Source organism: Cololabis saira, chromosome 17, assembly GCF_033807715.1.
Source record: "Cololabis saira isolate AMF1-May2022 chromosome 17, fColSai1.1, whole genome shotgun sequence".
Taxonomy (NCBI): Eukaryota; Metazoa; Chordata; class Actinopteri; order Beloniformes; family Belonidae; genus Cololabis; species Cololabis saira.
Genome location: NC_084603.1, coordinates 1,619,708 through 1,639,384, shown reverse-complemented (window position 1 = coordinate 1,639,384; position 19,677 = coordinate 1,619,708). Strand labels below are relative to the sequence as shown.

Sequence of the window (19,677 nt, the reverse complement as noted above, 5' to 3'; positions counted from 1 at the left end):
CAAGTGATCGGGAGATAAAAAATCCTGATCGGGACAAACCTGCCGGTACTCTGTCCGGGTCTGGGTTCTGGTCCCGGGGGAGGATGTTCTGGTCGGAACCAGACGAGGAACCAGAAGAACCGCCGGTAAGACTGTTTCCTCAGGTTCAGCCCTCTGATTGGCCGCCGGGCCCTGGGACGGTCATGTGACGTGTTGTTGTGTCTCCAGCTGGACCCGGGGCCGAGCAGGTCCGTCTGCCGGGTCGGGGGGGGGCCCGGGGGGCCCGCCGGGCCCCGGCCATCTGCCAGGGCCGCCCTGATTGGCCCAGGGAGCTGATCCCCGGCCAGCGCGGCCTCTGATTGGCCGGCAGGCCTCCTGGCCTCAGATAAGAACCTGAACAGCAGGAAGGGGAGGGGCCTGAGCAGGAAGGGGAGGGGCTTGTGGGTAAATCCATGAGCCGCTCGGCTGCAGACAACAAGTGTTGGGAGGAAGAGGAGGAAGAAGAGGAAGAGGAGGAGGAAGAGAGGAGGAACAGGAGGAGAGAGAGGACGAGGAGGACGGAGGACAAGGTGACTCCAACCAGAGGGGGTTGCCACGGCAACGAGGAGCGAGCGAGGAGAGCAGAACGTACAGGTGAGATACTCGCAGAGCTGAGTGTGTGTGTGTGTGTGTGTGTGTGTGTGTGTGTGTGTATGTATGTATATGTGTGTGTGTGTGTGTGTGTGTGCATATGTGTGTGTGTGTGTGTGTGCATATGTGTGTGTGTGTGTGTGTGTGTGTGTGCATGCATATGTGTGTGTGTGTGTGCTGGCAGATGGAGCGTTGCATGCTGGGAGCAGGATTGAGAAGGGAGTGTCACAGAATCCTATTAACGGTCCTGGAAGTAGCTGTTGCTTATCTGTTTACTTCAGATTACACACACACACACACGCACATATACACCTACACATATACACACACACACACACACACACACACACACACACACACACACACACACACTTACACACACCTACATGCTGAGACGTGACCAAAGTCCAGGTCTTTTATTGTGAAGCCGTCAGACGGTAGACTCTAGGAAGACGGTCTGGGACAGAACCAGGACCAGGACCTGGACCCGGTTCTGATCCCGGGGCTTCTAGGTTCCAGGTCCAGGTCTGGACTCGAGAACTCGGCCAGAACGACTCAGGGAACTGAGACCATGGGGGAGGCTGCTCTCCCTCAGGTGTTTTTTAAACTACCTCTGAGCTTTTAATGGATTTCCCCTGTTGTATTTCGTCCGTGTTACAAATAAAGTTTGATTGATGTGAAAAAAACGTCATTTAAAAAGTCTCCGTCTGCAGAAGCAGAAATATCTGGTTGTATTGACTGTGTTCTTGCATGAAAACGTCTTCCAACTACTTCCTGTTTGCCATTTGCTTGTTATGGGACCGGGTTCAGGACCAGGACCTGCAGGGGCTCGGGGGAGCAGGATGTCCAAGTAATTTGCTGAATAGGCTCCAGCTGATCCAGAATGCAGCAGCATGAGTGCTGACAGGAATCAGCAGGAGAGACCACGTCTCTCCAGTGTTAGCGTCGCTCCATTGGCTACCTGTAAAATTCAGAATTCAATTAAAAATGTTATTACTTGCATATAAAGCCCAAAACGGCTTAGCTCTGCATTATTTGCAAGACCTGATAGTGCCTTATGTTCCTGGCAGAGCTCTCCGTTCTCAGAGTGCAGGTTTACTCGTAGTTCCTAGAGTATCTAAATGTAGATTTGGAGGGCGGGCGTTCTGCTATCAGGCACCATTACTATGGAACCAACTTCCAATCTGGGTTAAGGAGGCTGACACCACCTCCACCTTTAAAACTAAACTTAAAACCTTTCTGTTTAGTAAAGCCTATAGTTAGTGTTTAGTAAACCTCTAGCTGGTGTTGGTAAATCTCTAGGTAGTGTAAACTCTAGTGTGTTAGAGTCAGTAGTCATAGTTGCAGCTATAGAACAAGACTATAATAGTTAGTCTCAAATATAGCTTGGTGGTAGATATGCTGCTATAGGCCTATGCTGCAGGGGGCACCGACATGATCCGCTGGGCGGGGCCTCTCACCCTTCTCCTCTCCTCTTCCCTTCCTCTCTTCTCCATTTCCATTTTTATTTATTATAAATATCTCATAGCTATCATTTTTGTCCATCGCTCCTGTAGTTTCTTGTGCCGGCCCCCCTTTTTTATCTTTTTTCTCTTTTGTACATGGTGCAGCATCCTCTGCCGGTGGTGAAGAGCATCTCTGAATGCAAAACACCGGATCCTGCCGCGTGGGAGTGAGAGGGGCAGGGTAACAGCCCGGTCAGGGTAACGGCCCGGTTAGGCGGGGGAGAGATTTGTCCGTCAAGCCTCCTCTCCCTGGCCCTGCCCCTTCTCAACCTTTCCCCGATCCTGAACCTAACCTGGGGCTTGCCTGGTCATCCCGCTGTTGCTTCCACCTGCCTGCTGTGCAGTTGACGTCCCCGACCCCCCAGTCTGGCCTTCGGCAGGAGGGTCCCCCCTTATGGTCCTGGTCCTGGTCCAGGTTTCTTTCCTCCTAAAGGGGAGTTTTTCTTGCCACTGTTTGGATTAAGGCTTTTCTCCCACTAGGGGAGTTTTTACCTGCCATTGTTCATGTATCTGGAAAGCGTCTGGAGACAACTTTTGTGGTATAAAGGCTGAATTATGGTTCTGTGTCAAACCAACGCAGAGCACATGCCGTCACCGTGACACCGTCATGAACCTTCGGACTTCTCCATCACTCCATTTCTCCACGGTGCAGTTCCCCCCGCGACCGCTAATTCGCGATCTTTTCCTGAATGGTTTATCCGACTTTTTCCGGTCACAGTAAATCAAAGAGATAAGGACAACTATTGTGCAAAAAACCAAAACAAAAAAAATCACACATAAACGAAGAAAAGAGGCTGAAAGTTCACGACTGCTTCAAACCGGAAACTGGAAATGCGTTGCTACCAAGTGAACCAATCACAGCCCTCTCGCCTGCGTGTGGTCTGCGTCGCCTCCACGCGTAGTTACAATTTTTGGGAGGTGGCGTCAGTGACGGCGTCAGTGACGGCGTCAGTGACGGCGTCAGTGATGGCGTGTGGTACGCGTCAATGCAAACCACACGCCGTAGGCACGGCGTCATTTTGACGCAGAACCATAACTCAAGCTTTAGACGCTATATAAATTGAATTGAATGAGGGGACAGCAGCTTGGCTTCTTTCAGCTTCGGTTCGGTCCAAAGGCGTTCACGTCGAGGCTGCAGGGTCCCTAGTTCGGCTCTCTGGGCTCGGAACCGTGTGGGTCACTCGTGCAGCGCTGCAAAACGGACGCTCCTTCGGTCACGAAAGGAGAAAGCCGGTCCTCGGCTGGTCCTGGTGCTACAGCAGACCTGTAGGGGAGAGTAAAAAGCAGAGAAGAGAGAAGAGAGAAGGGCCTTCTCTTCTCTAGCTGCGCCCAGGAAGTCCATGCTCCTTCCTGCAGCTTGGGGTCCTTGTCCAATCAGAGTGTGGTCCCTTATCAGCAAGGGGCCACATATGCAAATCCTGGCTGAGCTTCGTGTCCAGGGGTTTTTCCGTTGTTCCAAGCCGTGTGGCTACGGTGTCGTAAACTTTAGGTAGCCCAACATATGGATGATTGATGGATGGATGTATTTATGGATGGATGATGAATTGATGATGGATGGATGATGGATGGATGTATTTATGGATGTATTTATGGATGGATGATGGATGGATGGATGATGGATGAATGGATGATGGATGGATGGATGATGGATGGATGATGGATGGATGGATGATGGATGGATGTATTTATGGATGGATGATGAATTGATGATGGATGGATGGATGATGGATGGATGATGGATGGATGATGGATGGATGGATGTATTTATGGATGGATGATGGATGGATGATGGATGTATTTATGGATGGATGATGGATGGATGGATGATGGATGGATGGATGATGGATGGATGGATGGATGAATGGATGATGGATGGATGGATGGATGGATGATGGATGGATGATGGATGGATGATGGATGGATGATGGATGGATGGATGATGGATGGATGATAGATGGATGGATGATGGATGGATGTATTTATGGATGGATGGATGATGGATGGATGGATGATGGATGGATGATGGATGGATGGATGGATGGATGGATGATGGATGGATGATGGATGGATGATGGATGGATGATAGATGGATGGATGATGGATGGATGATAGATGGATGGATGATTGATGGATGGATGATGGATGGATGTATTTATGGATGGATGGATGATGGATGGATGGATGATTGATGGATGTATTGATGGATGGATGGATGGATGAGTGAGTGATCTGGTTCCTCCTGGGAAACATGACTCCATTCAGTTTATAATCAGAGCTGTGTGTGTGTGTGTGTGTGTGTGTGTGTGTGTGTGTGTGTGTGTGTGTGTGTGTGTGTGTGTGTTCATGTTTGTGTGTGTGTGTGTGTGTGTGTGTTCATGTTTGTGTGTGTGTGTGTGTGTGTGTGTGTGTGTGTGTGTGTGTGTGTGTGTGTGTGTGTGTGTGTGTGTGTGTGCGTGTGTGTGTGTGTGTGTGTGTGTGTGTTCGTGTGTTTGTGTGTGTGTGTGTGTGTGTGTGTGTGTGTTCATGTGACTCCTCATGACTCAAACTGCTGACCTTCATCAGTGAAACAGCATAAAAACTGGCGCCGTGTAACTGCAGTCTGGTCCAGTTCCATCTGTAATAAAACAACTTTCATATATATATATATATATATATATATATATATATATATATATATATATATATATATATATATATATATATATATATATACAACTTTCAGTTGTTTTATTACAACTTTCAGTTTAGAAAGTTGTAATAAAACAGTTTCCTGAGCAGTTTGAGTCCAGAGTTCTGCAGCGATGAAGGTCGTCCTCAAGTAAGAAAACACTTGATACAACCAGATGTTTCTGTTTCTGCAGACGGAGACTGTTTTAAATGTTGGGTTTAGATCGGACACCCGTAACTGAACCCGGGTCAGATACCAGACCTGAACCCAGGTCAGATACCAGACCTGAACCCGGGTCAGATACCAGACTACAGGAATCTTCCTGCAACCAGAACCATGACATCTGAGGCTGGAAGAGTCTCGTGTTCCACACCAGGAAGTAAAAGAGGCTCCAAAAGCACCTTGGGGTGACATCACCTGGGGGTGTGTTTTAGAAGAAATCTCACTTATGGTTCGGCAGCGGTCGGCTGTGCAAAAATGAATCAGACACACACTCGCTTTTGCTATAATGAATACATTAATTAAAAGCAGTGCACACAAAAAGACTCACACACAACTGCCCTTCGGATAACTCTGTGTCAAGTTATCCCCCGCAAATGACAGAACAACAGACAATTAGAAAGGGGCTAGGAGATGTACCTCTTACCTTAACACAGAAGGACTGGAGAGTCGGAACAGTCCAGGCAGAGCAGCGATAAAAACCCTGGCTGGGCGTCCGTGCACTAGACCCACAGCAGACTCTGATCTGAACTTCCGGCTTTCTCCGTCTTTATACCTTTCCTAGCTGGTGGGGGCGGGAAAAGGCCCCTTCACCCCTACGCGAGCTCCCACACCAAGTCGCTTCCCACGGGAACCCGGCCCCGTGTGAACAAGCCACACATCACAGCTACATTTGTTAACAAACAGCAGGTGCAGACTGTGCTTTGGGAATTCAGGACATCTTCAGGACACAAAATATATTTTTTCTCCCTTCAGGGTGACATCACAGGGGGCGTGGCCTCTACCTGGGGGTGACATCACAGGGGGCGTGGCCTGTACTTGCTCCACCCAGCAGTTTCTCCCCAACATGGGGCTCGTTGGCCGCTGGGGATCCATTCAAATGTTAGGAATCGATTCAATTACGATTCTTAAGATTCAGAATCGATTATCAGGCTTTGATCCGATTCAAATATTGATTTGTGTTAGTGTTATTAAAACAGTTTTTTGAGCTGTTGCATGAATTATATGACTGTAGTTCTGCAACATATTAATACTAGTATTATATTGAGATTCAACAGCAAGTATTGCAGCTAATGATGCTGTAAGGACCAATCAGCTCCCAGAATGCTGATAGAACTGTATATATATATATATATATATATATATATATATATATATATATATATATATATATATATATATATATATATAACAAACATCGTGGGTCAGAATTACCAAACAGATCCAGGGAGGAAACAGAGATCCAGGAAATCGGTTTTATTTTGTCCCAGATTCCAGTTTTATTTTTTTCCATTTTCGGTCTATTTCAGTTTTTAACTTTTGAGAATTTGGTTTTAAGCATTTTATGCAAATGTAACCCCAAGACAGTATATTAAGTAATGAAATATAGACAATTAATGCAACTATAACTGAAAACATTAATGTTTTCATACCTTATAACATATTTAAAGGCAAAAACATGGCACCAGTTATTCTCGTGTCCAACAAAACATTCCTTTTTTGGGCATAAACAAAAAAAATACCAAAAGTTGTAATATAATGATGAGAAAAAAAAAATACATAAATAAATCATAAAAAAAAAAAACATAAAAAAAATCGATCTTTAGACATACGAATTGATTTTTAGGAATTAATATGAGAATATGATTTGGAATCGGAAAATCGTTTATTTTTTTCAACACTGGCCTAGTCAGTTGTAGCTCCAACGTTGGGCTGCAGGAGCTCCAGAGACGCCGGGTCAGAACCTCAGGTAGAATTAAACGCCGGCCGGTTCAGATGGGTCTTAAGAGGAGCTTTGAACACGTAAACGGTTCTGGACCCAGACCTGATCTGGGAACATCCAGGACCGTCTGAGCCCTGGAGCTGTAGGAGGATGGAGAAGTCAGAGGTGAAGCCAGCAAGGGTGACGGGTTCGAGAGCTTCACGCCGGCGGCGGCTCTGATCCCGCGAACAGAGGATTACTGTAATCCAGCGGCGCTTATAGACTCATTCTTACTCACACGGTGTTTCACTTCAGCCAAAAGTCTGAATGAGAAGCTGCTTTTAAACACACCTGATGTGTTAAATTGAAAAGGTTCAAACACCAGCTGATCAGAGTATCAGGGTGGAAGGATCCAACACCTGGACACGCCCCCCTGTGATGTCATCCACAGGTGTCTGAAGGGACTGTCTTACAATGGTTATTAATATTTACCGTATCGGCCTGAATATAAGACGACCCTGATTATTAGACGACCCTATTTTTCAAGACTCAAGTTTGAAAAGACCAAATTCAATTTTTACACAGAAAATAATGACAGTACATCTGAAACAAATGATTATAACAATATATTGGAGAGAAAAAGCCTGTTATTTTGCCTCATGAAACCATCATGTTGAAGTTTGCATCATAACTTCTCCTCAGCTGCCGGTTCACCTGCCGATCTTTCACCCACTTTTGGAGAAAATTGGAGAAACTACGTTTTTCCATTTTCTGTTATCTCTTCTCTCATTTTCTTCTCTTTTCTTTCTTACTGCTATTTTTATTTTTCTTCTTGGTGACAGGGGTTTGCTTTGTCCTGGGGAGTTCAGTTCAGTGTTTACAGATATCTGGCTCCATCTAGTGGTGTAATGGTATAATGTCTAGACCCCGAATGGAAGACGACGCCCACTTTTTCAGTCTTATTTACATGCAGAAAACACCGTCTTATATTTGGGCCAATACGGTAATAAAGAAGATGACTTATCAGAATGAATCAATCACAACAGGGCACACTCTGAATTTATCAGGAAATAATAACTAAACAGCAAAATCAGTCTCAAAGTAGCTGTTATTCCATACGTGCCAGCTAACTTCACATGTAGCTCTGGTCATCCAACTGGGACATGAGGAACTGGAAACCGTTGTGTTTGGCGATTCTGTCTGTCGAGGACGTTGAAGATGCTTCATAATTGGATTTATGATAGCAGGATTTCTCTTGATTATCCCCTTGATAGGAGGAGGGGGATTCCTGGTCTACCGACAAACGCGTAAGTCGTCGACAGCTGTTCTGGCTCTTTCAGAGCTGCCGGACGTGGCTGAAGGGACAAGCAAGGTGACCAACACTCAGACTTTAACGTTGGGGGAGCAAAGCCGTAAGCTGGATGTGATTCTTGAACAGAATCGCAGGCTGGCGGCGTCTTTGAGCTCATTGGCAAGATGGATAAGACCTTGGAGAAGTTGGAAGCTCGGCTTGGCGAAAATTGATCACAAATTCGTCTGATTGGAGTCGCCATTGATGAACCAGAGACTAAAGGCAGACGGAAAATTACTGAGGCTGCCTGTTTTTGCAATATAATTGTTGATTCTATAATCTGGCCTTGACAGAGCGGTTTGGCCGATCGCTCTGGTCACAATCTCCCTGGTGGAATGTAAACAAATGACTCTGCCCCCACTAACCCTCCCCTCTCTCAGGAACATCTGTGGACCTGTTTCAGAACTGACCGAGCCGTCTGATAACATCAAGGACATTGGCTGAGGAGCAGCTCTGAGCGAAGTTCACGGACTTACCGCTACACACACAGACACAATGATAAATACACCTCCCTTCATAGTCAACGCCTTCCTCGGCCCCCCCCTCTTATCAGCCCCCCCCCAACAGTCTCCGGGTTTCGAGCGCCACGAAGTCGCGGCCTCATGAGTGGTGCATTATGGGTACAGCAGCTGGGCCTCCTCCAGCTCCAGGTCGGTCCGAAGGCGTTCACGTCGTCCGGGCAGCAAGGGTTCCTGGTTCGGCTCTTCTGGGGCTCAGATCGTTGGCAGGTCACTGTTCGCAGCGCTGCAGACTGTGGTTGCCACGGCAACCAGACGATTCTTCAGGCACGATAATAGACATGGCCCATAGCTAGTAGCTCTTCATGCTAAAGGTGGCACTGTGGCCTCCTGGGGGTCTATGCACAATGAGGGAGCTATTCCTTATCACCGAAGGGCCGTAAATGCAAAACCTGCTGGGACTTTGAGTCAGTTTGGAGGTTCCTTAGTTACAAACCATGTGGTCAACGTTAAGAAATCGAGGCTGGACTCAGAACTGAGCTGTGGCTGGTGTTATGGGGATGTTTGCTGCTGAATGCTGAATGAATGATGTCGTGAAAGATCTTCAACAATCTAATTGTCCAAGATGCTTCAGATGAACATCAGACTGATTCTGTCTCTCTCTTCTTCTGCTGCAGGTTTGAGTAGAGGATGGATCAAATACTCCGGCCCCCCCTCTGACCCCCAGTCCAGACTCTCTGACCCCCTAGCTGGGTCCTGGGGGGTCCAGGGACCCCCTGCCTGCCTAGCCCGGGTCCCCAGACCCAGTCCCAGCAGCAGCAATCATGTCCCAGGCAGGGAAGGTGCTGCACCTGTACGTGGAGGTGCGGTCCGTCTCCGAGGAGGATGAGAAGCTGCTGGGCCGAGGAGACGGAGGCTCCGCCCACCTGATGCTGCCGTGTCCGGACGTCCTGGCCCGCTCCGGCCCGGCCCGGCCCCCGGAGCCCCCCCCGGCCGGCGGGGACCGCTACCTCAGCCTGCCGTCCCCCAAGCCCTCGTCCCGCCACTCCGTCAGCTTCCAGCTGGACCCCGGCCGGTCCCCGTCCCCCTTCCAGAGCCAGGACCTGTTCGACAGCTTCGGCCACTTACTGGAGGTCTTCGCCCCCAAGACCCCCAACAATCCGGGTCCTGCCGGCCCAGCGGGACCCGGCCCCGTCTCCCCGGACCCGGGACGGGGCTCCGTGTCCCCGTCCTTCTCCGGGAGACTCAGCTCGAGCCTCCGGCCCGGCGAGGACGAGGACGGCAGGACGTCGGTGGTTTCCTTCGGGTTCATAGAGAAGTCCAGCGTCCAGAGCGCGGCCGCGCGCCGCTGCTCGCTGTGCGCTAACGGGCTAACGGACCCCCGGCGGGCCGCCCACCTGCACCAGAGGACCAGTGACCCGGCCTGGTTCCAGGAGGGGGACCCGTCCCGGAGACACCCCCCCCCGGGCCGGTCCGGCGCCCATAGGACGGCCCTGGAGGCCCACAGCGCCACCAGCCGGGCCCTGGACGAGTTCGGGTCCCCGGAGCTCCGGCGGAGGTTCGGAGGAAGCTACGGTCCACGGAACCACCAGGGTCCGTCCCCCCGCAGCCGGTCCCTGGGCGGGTCCCCCGGGGGGTCCCCGGTGCCGTCCCACTGCACCCTGCCCTCCCGGGCCCAGCTCCTGGACCTGGACCGGCAGCTCTGCCGCGGATCCATGAACGGATTACCCAGAAGCCCCGGCTCCGACCACCTGTACAACCAGTCCTTGTACGCGGCGACTTCCACACCGGCGCTGAGCTCGGCACGGTCCGGTTCCAGCCGGTTCCACCCGCCGCTACACGCCGGGAGGCCCACGGACATCCAGCACCAGGTCCAGCACCAGGTCCAGGTCCAGGTCCAGGTCCCGGTCCAGAACCAGCTGCAGGTCCAGGTCCCGGCCGGCGGGTGGAACAGCAGAACCAGCGTGGAAAGTCTCCTCAGCGACCGAACCAGCGCCTCCCCGTCCCCGTCCCCGAACCCTGACCTGCCCGGCGCCGTCTCTCCGGCTTCGTCCCACGCCGAGCTGCCGAGGTCCGAGAGTCCAAACCCGTTCGGTCCCGCTCACTGCCGAAGTGCCCTTGAGCCTCAGCTGGACGACCACAGCGACGGCAGGGGAGCAGAAACCACCAAACCAGGACAAATCTCCCCCCTCGGGGGCCCGTCCGGCCCGGCGTCCCCGGCCCTGGCGGCCCGGTGGACCCGCCCCCCTGCCTGTCACTCATCGGCGCCGGACCTGCGGCACAAACGGACCCCTTCTTCCCCCACCAGAGACCTGGCCTCGCTGCACCGGTACCAGCCGGCACAGTACACCGGGAACCTGGTACCGGCCGGGGACCGGAGACACCTGTCCAGCACCGAGGCCCTGCAGGACCTGAGCTGGACCTGCAGGACCCCGCAGGACTGGAGGGGACCGGGAACGACCCGGGAGGGAGGGGGACCCTCCGAAGAGAAGCCTTGCCCGTTCTCCCCGGGGTACCAGGGGCACCAGGGGCTCGGGTACCAGGGGCAGCCCGTTCCGGGCACCTTGAACGGCCGGGGGGAGGCCCAGGATCCCGGCGGGGGGGCCGGGTCGCCCTCCCAGACCTCCAGCGGGGTGACGGGGAGCCTCAGAGACGGGAGTCTGACCCCTGACCCCTGGAGCCAGTCCAGCCACGACGCCACGGCCGACGGTTCTGGGACGCAGGTCGGCTGGGACGGTCTTGATTGTGTTTGGTTGTGTTCCCTGTAGCGGTTCCCTGTAGCGGTTCCCTGTAGCGGTTCCCTGTAGGGTTCCCTGTAGCAGTTCCCTGTAGCGCAGGGGTGGCCAACCCGCGGCTCGCGAGCCACATTGCCCGGTGTCATGCGGCTCTTTTCCTGGTGTCATGCGGCTCTTTTCCTGGAGTCATGCGGCTCTTTTCCCGGTGTCATGCGGCTCTTTTCCCGGTGTCATGCGGCTCTTTTCCTGGTGTCATGCGGCTCTTTGCTCGGTGTCATGCGGCTCTTTGCTCGGTGTCATGCAACTCTTTTCCCGGTGTCATGCGGCTCTTTTCCTGGTGTCATGCGGCTCTTTTCCCGGTGTCATGCAACTCTTTTCCCGGTGTAATGCGGCTCTTTTCCTGGTGTAATGCGGCTCTTTTCCCGGTGTCATGCGGCTCTTTTCCCGGTGTCATGCGGCTCTTTTCCCGGTGTCATGCGGCTCTTTTCCCGGTGTCATGCGACTCTTTTCCCGGTGTCATGCGGCTCTTTTCCCGGTGTCATGCAACTTTTGCGACTTTATTTGATGGTGCAGTGAAAGACAGACAGTGGGGGCAACATATGCCGCGACTGAAATCGAACCCGCGTCGCTGTACAGGGGAAGGTTTACATAAGTTACTGCTCAACCCGTTGAACCATACGGGCGCTAGCGCTCGTGTTTGTGACAGAAATGACTTGGAGGGAAAAAAATCCACTCTCAAAATGGCAGAGAAAAAATGAATGCAAGTCATCCCGGCAGGCCGTGGTTTACGCTCATTATATCACAGCTGAGCGGCGTCTCCGGCCCGACGACAAGTGATGTGTTGCATTTATAAAACGGTTACCAATAATGTAAATATGAAAGATGAATACACAATCTATTGTATGTAGTTTTTAATTAATCAGAAATACATATTATCCAGTAAAAATATCCCACTGTGTAAAACAATAGTCTCCAGATAGCTCCGCATGTCGGAGACAGGAACTCCTCCATCCATCATCCATCGTTAGCTCCTCCCCGCTAACGTTAGCTCCTCCCCGCTAACATTAGCTCCTCCCCACTAACGTTAGCTCCTCCCCGCTAACGTTAGCTCCTCCCCACTAACGTTAGCTCCTCCCCGCTAACGTTAGCTCCTCCCCGCTAACGTTAGCTCCTCCCCGCTAACGTTAGCTCCTCCCCGGAGATCAACGTTTACCCTCAACATGACTCATTAATGTTAGCGAAAATACAAAATAAACTTTAACACCAGCTACTTTTTTCTACCTGCTGTAACCGTCAATAATCTGTACCAGTTGGTTGTTGTCATGGAAACATTGTTGCTTCCCTGACGTGGAATGATCTGCTGTGGTGAGGCTTTAGAATAGAAGCCGTGGTATAAGCTCATTATACCACAGTTAACAACCAATCAGATCATTATACCACAGTTAACAACCAATCAGATCATTATACCACAGTTAACAACCAATCAGATCATTATACCACAGTTAACAACCAATCAGATCATTATACCACAGTTAACAACCAATCAGATCATTATACCACAGTTAACAACCAATCAGATCATTATACCACAGTTAACAACCAATCAGATCATTTTACCACAGTTAACAACCAATCAGATCATTATAACACAGTTAACAACCAATCAGATCATTATAACACAGTTAACAACCAATCAGATCATTATACCACAGTTAACAACCAATCAGATCATTATACCACAGTTAACAACCAATCAGATCATTATACCACAGTTAACAACCAATCAGATCATTATACCACAGTTAACAACCAATCAGATCATTATACCACAGTTAACAACCAATCAGATCATTATAGCACAGTTAACAACCAATCAGATCATTATAGCACAGTTAACAACCAATCAGATCATTATAGCACAGTTAACAACCAATCAGATTGCAGGATTTCACCTTTCTGTTTTCTAATGGTATTTTTATGTCTCAGAGAGAGCAGGGAGTGAAGGATCATGGGTAGTTGATGGAGTGAAGGATCATGGGTAGTTGATGTGGCTCTTTGCAGTAACACAGTAACCAATCGTTGCTCTTATCCCCTGACTGGTTGGCCACCCCTGATGTAACGGTTCCCTGTAAAGTCCAGATCCCAATAAATCCTTCCCAGAAGCCCTCAATTCTTCTGTCTCCTGGTGTTTTTACAGTTTTCTGCCTCCAGATCTCGTTTAAAATGAGACATTAAAGGGGCGGAGCCTGCAGTCACATGACTGGTTTAGGGAACCAATCAGAGCAGAGTGAGCGGGAGCAGTGGGAGGTCAAACCTCGTTAGGGACCGAAACAATGCCGAGACGTTTCCAGCTGGACCAGAATGATGCTAATGATCGCCACGGCGACGGGGGCGGAGTTACGCCACAACAAATGTTTCAAACGTTTATTTAAAATCCGTCCGTTTGCTGCCAACTTCAATAATTAAATATTTATGTTAAAATAGGTGCGTCAGCCTCCGTCTGCTGCCAGAAACTCTTAAAATTAATAATGTTCCGCCTTTTGAATTAAGCCTTATTATTTTCTTCATGGATGATTTGGAATTTTCTGTTTCTGATATTATTAATATCATTTTGTTACTGGGTAAGAACCATATTCACTGTGCCAAATGGAGAAATTGTAAACCCCCGTTCCCTCCGGGGTTTTATTAACGTTTTTAACATTTTTTTCACAAAAGAGTAGGAAACAAAAATGCGTCTTTTTCTCAAAAGAGTAGAAAACAAAAATGCAAGTAAAATAGGTATAGACATTGCTCTTTATCTGTTAGACTAATTTAATAATTCCTCTCCTTTTCTATGCGCCATTATGTTAATTTAAATGATTCATATGCACCTTTTAATTCTTAGAACGCCTTGTTTTTTTGTTTTTTATATTCCTTACAAGAATCCTAATTTATTTTTTATTTTCCTTTCTTTTCATTTTGCAATTAAATTGATATTTGTCTATTATATTCTTTGAGAGTTTATATATTTTCAATAAAGTTTTGTTTATAAAAAAGAAACAGCAAAATACTATAAATCGCAGTAAATGACAGTTTAGTTGAACGTAAAAGTTCCTTCTTGATGTTTTTGATCCATTTCGTTGGAAAAACCTGATTTTCTTGTTCTGCAGGCTGACGGCTCGGCGCTAACCGCGGCGTCGCGCCAGCAGAGGATCGCCCGCGCCAAGTGGGAGTTCCTGTTCGGGGGCCCGGACGACGCTCGCCGCAGCAGAGGTAGGAAGTGTGGCCTCTGGTGGCCCCTGGTGGCCCCTGGAGGTCCCTGGTACCCTGCAGTAAACTCTGGTGGCCCTTGATAGCCTATGGTGGCCTCTTGTGGCCCCTGATGATATGTTGGTACCACAGCCCATAAAAATGGAAAAATTAAATGAAAAAGTCTTAAAAAGTCTTAAATTCCACTTTCCTAAAAAAAGGCCTTTAAATTTCTTAATTTGTCTTAAATCTCAATCCAAGGGTCTTAATTTTAGAATCTTAACTTGAGAGGGAGTTTATCCGGTCATCATTAAAACGTTTTCTTACACTTTGAAAATGAAAAATGTATTAAAATTAAATAGTTTTGAGGAGAAATAAACCTGTTTCCAGTTGTTCGACGCCTCAGTCAGGGTTGCCAGGTTGGGCGGGTTTCAGCACAATTGGGCTGAAAAATACCAGACTGGGTGGGTTGATAAAATCTAGGCTGCTTTTCCTGTTTTTTACTAAATATTTAGCAGAAATTATTAAGAAAAAAGTTTCTATTATGGCAGAGAAAAGTAGAAACTTACACAATAAACTCACAGATATTATAGTTGCTTTAATATACTCAATTTAATTGTAGTCTTTATTTGGAGCCTGAACTTTTTTGGCTGTTTAGTGGTGTTGTGAAGCTTCATTTGCTTATTCCTCATGTAATAATTGTTGGTTTTAACATAGAGAATGATTCGAGCTGGTTTTTCATTATTTGGGTTTTACGTCGCGTTTGCGCTGGAACCTGTCAGATCTGGCAACCTCGACCTCGGCGCTGGATTTATTAGTCCTAGTAGTCTGGAGACGAGACAAGCAAATTGTATATGGTAAATTTAGCGACAAATGGCTTGAAATTTCCAGTTTCTCTGGACATTTGGTTCAAAATGTCTTTTTGGTCTTAAATTTTGTTTGAAAATGGTTTTAAAAAGTCTTAAATTTAACTTGGTCCAACCTGCAGACACGCTGATTTAAATCCTCTACCAGTATTTCCGTCGCCGTGACAACTGTCCGGTTTGTCTTGCAGGAACCTCGTCGCTCGACGCCAGCCCCTCCCGAAGCCCCGCCCCCCCCGCCTCGCTCCGCCTGACGCCGGCCTATCAGAGGAGCGGGCGGGACCCGGAGGCTCCCAGGGTGTCGCATTACGAGGTCCGGCAGGTGGAGGTGGAGCTGGTGACGCCCGGCCGAGGCCCCGCCCCCCGAGGCCCCGCCCCCAAGACCGGCATCATCCGCCGCTCGCTCAAATACTCGGAGACGGATCTGGACGCCGTGCCGCTGCGCTGCTACCGGGAGACGGACCTGGACGAGGTGGGGGTCAGGGGTCAGGGGGGGTCAAAGGTTAACGTGGTCCCCGTGTGTGCAGGTCTGGGGGTCACCGGGGTCAAAGGTTAACGTAGTGCCGTGTGTGCAGGTCTGGGGGTCAAAGGTTAACGTGTGTTGAGGAATTTATCAAAACCAGTTCAGAAGTCCGCTTTGTGGTATAGTGAGTTTTATTCAGCCGGCGGTGAGCACGTCTACACAGACCAAAGTCTGGTTGAAATGCTGACCCAGATTGATCTGGCCACAGGGTTTTTATACAAAAGTTCAATCAACAAAGACAGGAATAAACAAGCCAAGTGAGAGACAGTCAGGTGTGAACTTTCAGTTTTGGGACTACCCCTGAGTAGTCAGGAAGTCCATATATGGTCCTCGTCCCTGCAGGGGCTGGAAGTCAAATCCACTCCCACGGTGCCTGTCTCGGCAGGGATGCAAGACGCCGGAACTTGCATGACAATGTCTTGAGCATTGAACGAGACTGGAGCTGCCTGCAAGTCCTCGTCCCTGCAGGGGTCGTCAGGAGCTGGAACTTGCATGACAATGCGTCAAGCAGGGTATGAGGCTGGGGCAATCTGCAAGGTGTCGTTGTCCCTGCAGGGGCCACGTGCTGTTGGAATGCTTCATCACATGGTGCCGTGTGTGCAGGTCTGGGGTCACCGGGGTCAAAGGTTAACGTGGTGCCGGTGTGTGCAGGTCTGGGGTCACCGGGGTTAAAGGTTAACGTGTCCCCGTGTCTGCAGGTGATGCGGGCCGAGGAAGCCGAGGCCACCGAGGAGGCGGACTCGGCCTTCGGCAGCAACCGCAGCATCCTGGGAAACTGCAGCTTCAGCCCCACAGACTCCTCCCCCCAGTCCAGGGGGCGGGGCCAGGAGGGAGGGCGGGGCCAGGAGGGGGAGGAAGAGGAGGAGGAGGAGGAGGAAGAGGAGGACGAGGGGGGTGTGGTCAGCTGGGCCAGCGTACGCATGCAGGGGGACCGGCAGAGACAACGGGCCACCAGGGAGGAGGACGAGGTCTTCAGCCTGCTGCTCAAGGGGTGAGGGGTCGGACCGGCGGTTATTAGACTATTAGACAGGTATAAGCGAGGTATTAGACAGGTATTAATAATTGACTACGTTTCCATGCATCAATAACCCTTTTCTAACCGGAATATTAGCAATAAGCCGGTTTTGTACGGCCATGTAAACACCATAACAGCTGATTCTGGGCTTAAATTAGCATCAGTTGGACTTGACAGTGACCCGTACAGTTTCCCCAAGAACCAGTGGTCCATGGACATTAATATTTGGTACAGTTACCATGAACCAGTGGTCCATGGACATTAATATTTGGTACAGCTACCAAGAACCAGTGGTCCATGGACATTAATATTTGGTACAGTTACCAAGAACCAGTGGTCCATGGACATTAATATTTGGTACAGTTACCAAGAACCAGTGGTCCATGGACATTAATATTTGGTACAGTTACCCCAAGAACCAGTGGTCCATGGACATTAATATTTGGTACAGTTACCCCAAGAACCAGTTGTCCATGGACATTAATATTTGGTACAGTTACCAAGAACCAGTGGTCCATGGACATTAATATTTGGTACAGTTACCAAGAACCAGTGGTCCATGGACATTAATATTTGGTACAATTACCCCAAGAACCAGTGGTCCATGGACATTAATATTTGGTACAATTACCCCAAGAACCAGTGGTCCATGGACATTAATATTTGGTACAATTACCCCAAGAACCAGTGGTCCATGGACATTAATATTTGGTACAATTACCCCAAGAACCAGTGGTCCATGGACATTAATATTTGGTACAGTTACCAAGAACCAGTGGTCCATGGACATTAATATTTGGTACAGTTACCCCAAGAACCAGTGGTCCATGGATATTAATATTTGGTACAGTTACCAAGAACCAGTGGTCCATGGACATTAATATTTGGTACAGTTACCCCAAGAACCAGTGGTCCATGGACATTAATATTTGGTACAATTACCAAGAACCAGTGGTTCATGGACATTAATATTTGGTACAGTTATCAAGAACCAGTGGTCCATGGACATTAATATTTGGTACAGTTACCAAGAACCAGTGGTCCATGGACATTAATATTTGGTACAGTTACCAAGAACCAGTGGTCCATGGACATTAATATTTGGTACAGTTACCAAGAACCAGTGGTCCATGGACATTAATATTTAGTACAGTTACCCCAAGAACCAGTGGTCCATGGACATTAATATTTGGTACAGTTACCAAGAACCAGTGGTCCATGGACATTAATATTTGGTACAGTTACCAAGAACCAGTGGTCCATGGACATTAATATTTGGTACAGTTACCAAGAACCAGTGGTCCATGGACATTAATATTTGGTACAGTTACCAAGAACCAGTGGTCCATGGACATTAATATTTGGTACAGTTACCCCAAGAACCAGTGGTCCATGGACATTAATATTTGGTACAGTTACCAAGAACCAGTGGTCCATGGACATTAATATTTGGTACAGTTACCAAGAACCAGTGGTCCATGGACATTAATATTTGGTACAGTTACCCCAAGAACCAGTGGTCCATGGACATTAATATTTGGTACAGTTACCAAGAACCAGTGGTCCATGGACATTTATATTTGGTACAGTTACCCCAAGAACCAGTGGTCCATGGACATTAATATTTGGTACAATTACCAAGAACCAGTGGTTCATGGACATTAATATTTGGTACAGTTATCAAGAACCAGTGGTCCATGGACATTAATATTTGGTACAGTTACCAAGAACCAGTGGTCCATGGACATTAATATTTGGTACAATTACCCCAAGAACCAGTGGTCCATGGACATTAATATTTGGTACAGTTACCAAATACCAGTGGTCCATGGACATTCATATTTGGTACAATTACCCCAAGAACCAGTGGTCCATGGACATTAATATTTGGTACAGTTACCAAGAACCAGTGGTCCATGGACATTAATATTTGGTACAGTTACCCCAAGAACCAGTGGTCCATGGACATTAATATTTGGTACAGTTACCAAGAACCAGTGGTCCATGGACATTAATATTTGGTACAGTTACCAAGAACCAGTGGTCCATGGACATTAATATTTGGAACAGTTACCAAGAACCAGTGGTCCATGGACATTAATATTTGGTACAATTACCCCAAGAACCAGTGGTCCATGGACATTAATATTTGGTACAGTTACCCCAAGAACCAGTGGTCCATGGATATTAATATTTGGTACAGTTACCAAGAACCAGTGGTCCATGGACATTAATATTTGGTACAGTTACCCCAAGAACCAGTGGTCCATGGACATTAATATTTGGTACATGTAGCACGGTGAGTGCCACGGGGCCCGACCGACAGGATGGAGAGACACAGAGTTTAATGCAGACCCTCTTTATTTACCCACAAACACCACACACAGTGCAGAAGCACCTTCACAGCAGCTCCCCAGCACCTTTCTGCTGTGCAGCTATGCCTTATGAAGGCTGGCAGAGTGGAGAGGCTGATTGGGCCCACCTGTGCCCTAATCAGCCTGAGTGGCTGCAGCTCCTCCACCCTGCCACAGTACAATTACCAAGAACCAGTGGTTCATGGACATTAATATTTGGTACAATTACCCCAAGAACCAGTGGTCCATGGACATTAATATTTGGTACAATTACCCCAAGAACCAGTGGTCCATGGACATTAATATTTGGTACAATTACCAAGAACCAGTGGTCCATGGACATTAATATTTGGTACAGTTATCAAGAACCAGTGGTCCATGGACATTAATATTTGGTACAGTTACCAAGAACCAGTGGTCCATGGACATTAATATTTGGTACAGTTA

At 48.6% G+C, this 19,677-nt stretch overlaps 1 protein-coding gene across 1 annotated transcript in view; it reads left to right on the top strand.

Annotated features, from left to right (window-relative positions):
* The first annotated feature begins 460 nt into the window (after positions 1-460).
* Positions 461-19,677, top strand: part of psda (pleckstrin and Sec7 domain containing a) — an 80,266-nt gene continuing 61,049 nt past the window's right edge. Inside the window, exons 1-5 of the mRNA XM_061744816.1 lie at positions 461-612; positions 9,190-11,235; positions 14,397-14,499; positions 15,530-15,810; positions 16,560-16,852. Coding sequence (XP_061600800.1) covers positions 9,337-11,235; positions 14,397-14,499; positions 15,530-15,810; positions 16,560-16,852 — 2,576 coding nt within the window. The 5' untranslated portion in view covers positions 461-612; positions 9,190-9,336. The remainder of the gene's footprint in view (positions 613-9,189; positions 11,236-14,396; positions 14,500-15,529; positions 15,811-16,559; positions 16,853-19,677) is intronic.